The 9,319-nt window shown below is 38.0% G+C and overlaps 1 protein-coding gene across 1 annotated transcript in view; it reads left to right on the top strand.

The window, feature by feature from the left end:
* The window catches only part of Kcnq5 (potassium voltage-gated channel subfamily Q member 5), a 596,471-nt gene that overhangs the window by 486,440 nt on the left and 100,712 nt on the right, over positions 1 to 9,319 (top strand). The window contains exons 7-8 of the mRNA XM_021158603.2: positions 2,503 to 2,678; positions 2,936 to 3,061. Of these exons, the coding sequence (XP_021014262.1) occupies positions 2,503 to 2,678; positions 2,936 to 3,061 (302 nt within the window). The remainder of the gene's footprint in view (positions 1 to 2,502; positions 2,679 to 2,935; positions 3,062 to 9,319) is intronic.

Below are 9,319 nucleotides of genomic sequence, written 5' to 3'. Positions count from 1 at the left end.
AGGAAGGAAGGAAGGAAGGAAGGAAGGAAGGAAGGAAGGAAGGAAGGAAGGAAGGAAGGAAGGAAGGAAGAAAGGAAAAGTGTTCTGTGTCATTTGACTGCTCATTTTACTAAACTTTAGTTTCCTCTTCCAATCAGAATTACACTGGCGGTATTAAATCCAATCTGCAGTTACCTTTGCACATTTCGTGACTTTAGACATTTAGATTATGAATCACTGTGTGACTAATTTTAAATTTTCTTCAAACTGGCAGTGTTCCTTTTACTTTCTCTAGTTTTTCCGTAATGTGCTAACTTCATAGCATAATTCTTGAGGTATTAGTCTAACAGATTGACAAATTGATTTTTTTAAAAAAAAAAATGACAATTCAATACATTTATTCCACATCTCATGTCTTCATCTAGGAAATGAAATCCATAGAAGTTCTAATTAATAAGTTTCTTAACAATCAAGATAAGTTTACATGGCTGGAGAAGTGCTTAGTGGCTAAAAGCACTTTCTACTCTTGTAGAGAACCCAGGCTCAGTTCCCAGAACCCGCATACATGGTGGCTCACAAACATCTGTCACTCCAGATTCAAGGTTTCTCCTGGCCTTTCTGGAAAACAAGCACGCATGTGGAACCCAGGAACACATGCAAGCAAAAAACTTTCAGAAATAAATCTGAATCTAGAGAGATTATGCTGCAGTTAAGATAGCATACTACATAGAGAACCAGGGTATAGTTCCCATCAGCCAAGGTGGGTGGTTTACCTGCCTGTAAATCCTACTCCTTGGTCTCAAATACCTGCTAACCTCTGTGGGCATCTGTACTCACATGCACACACTCACACAGAAACATAGACACACAGATACACGCACACACACATAAAAGTATCTTTAAAAGATACAGTGTAAAAATTATAGAGAACACAAGGCATGATAGCTATTTTTGTTTGCTAGATATTCTGTATCATTACTAGCCATTTATATTTGTATATATAAAACCCCCGACACTGTGAAAATTTAGAATTTGGAAAATAAAAATCTCCTGTATCGAGTACCACCTGACTGCCTACCCCCTACAGCTAATTAATGGTGATAACCTATGCAAGTTTTCACATGCTTTTCTAGCCTACACTAATTGATGCATATGCTTGCTAACTGAGATTCTACTCGCTTAAAATACGTCGTTGGTGTCTGCAGCAACACATTCAGTACCTTCTCAGCAGCAGAAAGAGATACATTTGAGGCCCTCTGGTGCCTCAACACAACTTAGAGTCCAGGTCTGACCAGAAACATCCTCCGTCTTGTCCTTGTGCTGCCAATCACTGATCCTTTCTCACAAACCAAGGATCTAAGAGGGGCACCAGCAGAGTGACGCGGACATGCTGCATAAGTTTACACAAGGAGGTTCACACTGGGAAGGAAAATCTGAACGAAGAAGGTACATTTATTCATCTGTTATTCCTGAGAAAGAATCACAGAAACGTGTCAAGTGCCACACCCTACACTCTTGGAGCAGAATTCAGCTTTGGAGTGTGGAAGCCCACTCATGCACAGCCTACTTGAAGCAGGAAGGAAATTTGACTGGAGCATATTGAAGAGAAGTGAGCCCTAATGTTGCCAAAAGGTGCCATTCTTTGTCCCTTTGTTTCTAAGACCTCAAAACCCTCTTTCTATCACATATAGATTTAGTTTTTAGCGATTGTGTCCTCTTTGTATTTTCTGTTTTACAATTTCTCTTTTTTATTTTGTTGTCCTTTCTCTTTTATAAAAAGAGCTGATATTTTTTAAACCAATGCCAATACATCAAACCCCGACTATCTGCTTCCACATGAAGTGTATGGAGCATGATTGCATACTGTATTGTAACAGATGTGATATTTGATTTGTGTACAAAACTTTCACCAAGCTGACAGACCATACTGAGAGCCTAGAGCTTTCAGATTACTGGAGACTTCTGTTAAGCAGTAGGCAAAACTGCAGACTCCACAACAGAAGAGAACAGTTGGATCGGAGAGAATGCGGTATTGTTTGGCAACACTAGCAAGAGTCAGTATTATACCAAGCAAGGCCATTTCATCAGGGCATAGACTCTGATTCCTCCATCCCAATAACCAGGGAGCCAGAACCACCTCGGCGTTGGGGGCTGAGATGGGAGCTTCTTGCTGAGACGAGGGAGTTAATAAAAACAGAGTTATTTGCAAGAAAACTTCATAGCCAGCCCTGCAGTTTCTCAAGACACTGAATTCTCTGGAGGCTGCTGTCAATCTGTTGAAGCTTATGTGATTCAAAATTGTGCAGGTAAAAGTGCAGAGTGTTCAAGGAACCAGAGCTAAAGTGACAGGTAAGCCGTGTTCTGGGCCTTTTAGCTCTGCAGTCCTACTAAGTTCTGGTAGGGGAAACTGAGCGCAGAGTTCTGTTTACTCAAAACGATGCACATGAACGCTTCAGAAATAGTTTTGAGAAATAAAATATGTTAGTTGTGTGACTTATGGCTGTCTCAACCTGTTTCTTGCAGATACCATTGTTCTCATCGCTTCAATAGCAGTTGTCTCTGCAAAAACTCAGGGTAATATTTTCGCCACGTCAGCGCTCAGAAGTCTCCGGTTCCTACAGATCCTGCGTATGGTGCGCATGGACAGAAGGGGAGGGACCTGGAAGCTGCTCGGCTCTGTGGTTTATGCTCACAGCAAGGTAAAACTGCGCTCTCTGCACCGTATAGGAAAATTTTTGAAATGTTCTGTTGATTGCAATGTTTAATAAACTTGACACAGGAAGTTGCTCCAGATTGTGTTTCAAGCTATTTGAAGCCCTGATGCGTAATGCATTACTTTAAAGCCTTTGTTATATTTCCTAGAAATAGGAACATGATTGAACCATATGTAGAGTTCATGTTTCCATTTCCAAAAAATATTGTCACCTCTAAAATGTTTCATTCCGTTTATACCTAGGAACTAATCACAGCCTGGTACATTGGATTTCTGGTTCTTATTTTTTCATCCTTCCTTGTCTATCTTGTGGAAAAGGATGCCAATAAAGAGTTTTCGACATATGCGGATGCTCTCTGGTGGGGCACAGTAAGTATAAAAAAATCTGTTTTTATCTATTAGCTATTATGGAATGTCTCCCTTGAATATAACATAGTGGTTTTCAATGAATGGTCTCAATGAAAATATTAACTTCCAAAAGGGATGAATATGGAAATGTATGGTATTTGTTAAGTGATCTGAGGAGTTTCTGTGCCTTTAGGGGCAAACAAAATTAAACTTACACATAAATTATCATTTATATTTTTTGAGTGCTCAGCAGTTTCTGAAGCAAAAATTACCATTTTGAAAATATGAAATGTTAGGATTATTTGTTTTAACTTTATTAACTTAAATAGACAATTAATGACATGATTTACCACTCCAGGAAAAGAGAGGGGTTTTAATTGTCAAAAGAAAGAAAGGAAGAAGCAGATGGTGGTACCGGCCTGTAATCCCAGAAGTCTGAATACTAAGGCAGAAGGGTCACAAGTTTAAAGTCAGCCTGGGCTCCATAGCATAACACTTTCAAAAAATAACAAACACACAAAAATGGGAAAGCAGCTGAGTCAAAGAGAGAAAAATTAAGTGCATCAATCACTCAAGAAGAGAATGCTGGTCACATCTGAGCTGGAAGATCAGAGATCATGTGTACCTTATTATAATATTTCCCATTCAAAAGTCCACCTTTTCTTTATACTGCTACAAATATTGTTCAAAGAAGGTAAAAGCAAAGAATGACACTTGTCATACAAATAGAAAATAACTGGGCATGAAAATAACTGGGCATGTGACGCACACCTTTGATCCCAGCACTAGGGAGGCAGAGACAGGTAGATCTCTGTGAGATCAAAGCCAGCCTGGTCTATAGAGAAAGTTCTAGGACAGCCAGGGCTACACAGAGAAACCCTGTCTTAGAGAGAGAGAGACAGAGACAGAGACAGAGACAGAGACAGAGACAGAGACAGAGACAGAGACAGAGACAGAGAATTAAAAATTAAATGCATGCTTCCTATTATATTTAATTCATTTTAAAAATTCATTAGTCACATTTGACAGTCAGTTCATAATACTGAGCAGAGCCCAGAAAAATTCCTAAATGTCAGGATATTGAAACATAGGATAAATAAAGGGAAATCTGTCCGCTTTCACGGTATAGGAAGCAGATCAGTGAACATCCACTACATATAATTTACTTACACATATATGGCAAAAATTATTTTTTCAAATATTTATTGTTGCTATGTGTTATCTATAATTCACAGAGTTACAAAATAGCTCAGAAAAGTCATGAAGATGCAGAACACAATAGTCTGGAAAGAGTGTACTGTGAATAATGCATTTTTTCCTTTCAGACAAAAGTTCTCCCTGCATTGTGAAGAATTTACAAAACAGTCACTTGGAACCCACTCACTAAAAAGAATTTATAGTACATGGGAATACTTTATACAAGATAAAAATTATAGTTCTTATTTTATATGGTTATGGTGTTTTAAAAGGGAGTTACATGGAAACATACAACATTTATAATTGTGAAAGATATTTCTACTTTATTCTTGAGATTATAATTCCAACATTGCTTCCTTCCATTTCGCCTTCCAAACCCTCCCCTATAGCCTGCTCCATTCTCCTTCAAATTCATGACTTCTTTTACTTACTAATTATTAGTATATATATATACACATATGTATATTCCTAAATATTACCCACACAGTACATATAACATTACTTGTATGTACATTTTCAGGGCTGACCATTTGGCCCTAAACAACCAATTGGTGTGCTCTTCTGTGGGGAAAACCACCTCTTCCATTCCCAGATTTCTTCAGTTGCCTACAGCTCATTGTCTAGGGTTGAGGTTCCCTGGGCTTTTCTCCATCCACTTTGTTCTGTCCATTGGTGTTGTCCTTGTTCAGCTCACGTTTGGCCAGTCATGTTAATGACAATTTATGGGTGTAGCTTGTGATATTACTAGGAGACACAATCTCACAGAAAACTCCTGATTCTCTGATTCTGACACTCTTATTACCACCTTTTCTGCAATGCCCTGAGTCTAGGACGCACGAGTGTTTTGTAGATGTATCCACTGGGACCAGGCTCTAGAGTTCTTCATTTTGATTGGTTGTAGTTTTCTGTAGTAAACACTGTTGCAAAGAGAAGTCACCTTGATGAGAGGTGAAGACTATTCTAATCTGTGGGTATACGTAATTAAGTTTATATTGTTGTTAGAGAATAGGTTGGTTTACCAAATTTTTAACTATAGATTCTCCTACAGTGACCATGGCTTCATTAGCAGGGCATAGTTGGCTAGGTTTCCACTAGCAGAAATGATTTTTCCTCTTGTTTAACAGAATGTCAGTCCAATTAGAGAGCTGTTGCTTACTACTAAGGTGTGTGGGCTACTCCGGTACCAACAGAGTTATTGTTCTGTAGATGTGCTTCATAGGAATCAGAGTTGGATAGGACACTTGGTTGCTTCCCTCTTGTGGAAGCTTGAATGGTGCCTTCTGATACCAAGAAATCTAGTCATCAGGGAGGGGACATTACAGGCAGTCCCAGCTCTGGATTTACAGAGTTCATAGTGTCATCAGCAAAAGGAACTAACTTCCTCCCCTAGGGAGGTGACTACGGGCAGCAGTGATAGACTTTGCTTTGGGAGGCTCTTAGACAAAACAAGTGAAGATCTTTCTCATGTCTGTATTGAGACTTTTATTATGTGGTCTTTGGCACTTGGAGGGAAGATGCTCATCCCAGATGAGAAAAGTTTGCTAAAACTATGCATGTATGTTTAAATATGAAATTAGGTGTATTATGGGGTTATTTTATACATGGATAGTTAGTATGATTTCTTGTTGCTGTTTCAGAATCCTTTGGTATTTTACACACCTCCCTCCTTCTTCTGCATTCAACCCCCTTCCTTCTGCCTCGCCAAGAATCCCTCAGTTTTCTTCTTCCCTCTCTCAGACCACTTGTATATTGCTGTTCTCCTTACCCTCCTCTGTTTCTTCTGTATTCTCCTCTCTCCTTCTCCCTCAAGAGCCCTTTTCCCATTTGTGTAAAATTTTTTCCACTCCTTTTGTTCTGCAGAGGAAAATTCACTTATGAATCACTCTTGAATGCTAGCCATCTTTTTTGCCAATCTATGAACGAACGTGTCATCATCTTGACCTGTGATTGAGGCACTGCTGGATCTGTGTTTGCCTTTTGAGGAGCACAGACTTGAATTGGTGTTGTCTAATAATCCACTGATCATCCAAAGCTCATTTATGTGGCTAGAACTCCTGTGAGAGACAGTGAAAATTTGTCAGGACTAAATCAAGCAGAATTTGATATATTTTTGATTATATAGTAGTCATTACACAAAGAAAAATTAGAGATATGTTCTCCTACATTTTAGGCTGTTAAAAACATTGAGTGCATGTCTTCAAGATTGTGCTGTTGGTGAGAGTGTAGTCTATTATTTAAAAAACAGATTATACAATGAAAGAGAAAAATATCTTTGCTGAGTGTACATCAGTCAAAAAATCAGTATCTAAAATATATAAACTGTAAAAATTCAACATAAAAATTCCATAAGGTCAGTAAATGAGCTAATGAACTTGACAGACAGTTCTCAAAAGAACTAAAATAAATAGCAAACAGGTACTTGAAATATATATATATATATATATATATATATATATATATATATATATTTGCCTTTCTCAAAAGGCAAACACAGATCCAGCAGTGCCTCAATCACAGGTCAAGATGATGACACGTTCGTTCATAGATTGGCAAAAAAGATGGCTAGCATTCAAGAGTGATTCAAGAATATATATATATATATATATATATATATATATATATATATATATATATTCAAAACTTAGCCATAGAGGAAATGTAAATTAAAACTGTTTGGGAACGTTCCCACCTCAGACAGACTGGCTCTTGTCAAGGAAATGCATGACAGTAAATGTTAGTGAAGATAGGGAGAAAAGGAAAACATATACACTGTTGGTGGGAATGTGTACTGAACAGCACTGTGGGAATCATTGTGGAATTTCTTCAACAAACTAAAAAGGACTCTATCACTACTGGGTGTATTCTCAAGGGACTCTAAGTCAGCATGCTATGAGACACAGCACACTGATGTTTACTGTAGCACTGTTCATAGTACCTAGGCAATAGAACCAGATTGGATGTGCATGTTTTTCTCTAAGATGAGTCTAGATATGAACAAATGTGAGTGCATGTATGTGCACACATTCACATGCATCCATAGTCCCATAAAAGTAGATAGACAATTGTGGAGGTTTTTTTTTTTTTCTGCCACAAAGGAAAATGCAACCATAACATCTGTAAGAAAGTGGATGCAAATGGAGATCGTCATTGTCACAGTGAAATAATCCTGATGCAGAAAAACTAACAATGCATGCCTTCTCTAATGTGGAAAGTGTAGACATAGATGTGTGTTTGTGTGTATGCACATACACTAGTTTATACATACATACGTGTACACACACACACACACACACACACACTGCACCCTTAGCCCCATGAAACCCATCATCTTGACCTGTGATTGAGGCACTGCTGGATCTGTGGGAGAGGAGAAAGAGGTTGATGCATGTGGTAGGGAGAAGAGAGGTAATGAAATGCATGCAAAATACAAAGGTAGGGAGAAATATAATCAGAAAAAGCAACACAGTTGGGATGCCAGAGGAATTTGGGAGAGGGATGACTCAGAACAAAATCATATAATGACATGCATGCATGCATGCATGAGAAAAAAATATCATGGCATGCACATATGAGAAGTACTACATAATAAGAGAAAATGTCATGATGAAACTCATTGCTTTATGAGTTAACTCACAAAGTCAATTTAGAAAAAAAAAAGTTTCATTTCCAACTCTTCATCCCTACACACAAGAAACATTGGGCAAAGGATAGAGATCAGAAATAGACTTGACATTCTTGAAATACCTCTAATAAACAGAAACTAAATGAAATCCTGTTATCTGTGGTTCGATATGGTGTAACCTGAGAAAGTGGGTGGGTTTTCGTGGGATTAGGGGAAGGCAATGCAGAGCCCAACCTTTTTGCAGCAGTCTGAATTCATGTGTGGTGTTTGCTCCTCTTGGATAATTCAAATACATTTCAGTTAATGGAGATATTCAGGGGCACCTATTCCCCCTTTGAGATGCAGTTGCTGGCAAATTAAGCCTGGCAGCTTTTTATCTCTCTTTCCATTCTTCCTCTTTTTTTTTTATTACCAATACAAATTGCTGTGTTGTGTGTTAAACTGTGTGTGGGAAACTCTTAATATACTCTTGCTTAGTCACCAGCTAGCTAGCTTCTCGGCAGAGCCGCGAACAAAGCAGGCTTTCAAAGGTCATCTCTGCGATGTGCAGGGAGAAGCAGCATATTTTCAATGATTTCCTCTTCAAGAAGACTGTTTTGACTGCTGTTTAACCTGTACTTTACAGGCTTCTGAATGGCCTAATTATGTTTCCATAAAAAAAAAAAAACAAAAAAACAAAAAACAAAAAAAAAAAAAACACTAGGCTTGCTATCAAAGTAAAAATAAGTAAATAAAAAGATCTTTCAGCATACCAAGCTTCTAGGAATGAAAATAAGGGCTTATGGCTCTGAAACAGTTTTGTTTATATTGGCTGACTCATTAATGGAGTTGTCTGAAGGTTAAAAAATGAAGTGTAGATAAGAGAGATTATTATTTCTATTCATTACAAAAATAGCATATAGTAGATCTGAGTGCTAAGGAAATTTAGATTATTGATACTGACTTATAATATGTCACTAAAGACCTTTGTGGAAAGCTTGTTTATGTCATTTTAATTGAAATTGTCCCTGTTGCATATGATGGGGTCCTCAATAACTCTGGAGTATCTAGATTAAATGGGAAAATGAGACCACCCTAACCTGGAGTATACCACCCTACACTGAAGTGTACCACTCTAAACTGGAAGGTTTATTAGTTCTAGGCTTTATGAAAAGGGCAATTCTACTTAGTAAGAGTCCAAAGTACCAACATTTGATACCAGAATTCAATTTGTGTTCCATCTATAAATACAGTACCCCACTAAATTCCAAGTTTTAAAAGTAAAGATCCTTGAGTTAAAATAGGAAGAGCTGTCCCCAGCATCAATATTTAGGGAGATACAGGAGTGTGGTCAGCAGTGATCAATGCCAAAGTACAGTATTTTTAATTAGATATTTTCTTATTTTACATTTCAAATGCTATTCCAAAAGTCCCCCATACCCACCCCCACTCCCCTACCCACTCACTCCCACTTCTTGGCC

Source organism: Mus caroli, chromosome 1 (genome assembly GCF_900094665.2).
Source record: "Mus caroli chromosome 1, CAROLI_EIJ_v1.1, whole genome shotgun sequence".
In the NCBI taxonomy this organism is placed as follows: Eukaryota; Metazoa; Chordata; class Mammalia; order Rodentia; family Muridae; genus Mus; species Mus caroli.
Note: the sequence above shows the minus strand (reverse complement) of the source record. Positions and strands in the feature narration are given on the sequence as shown.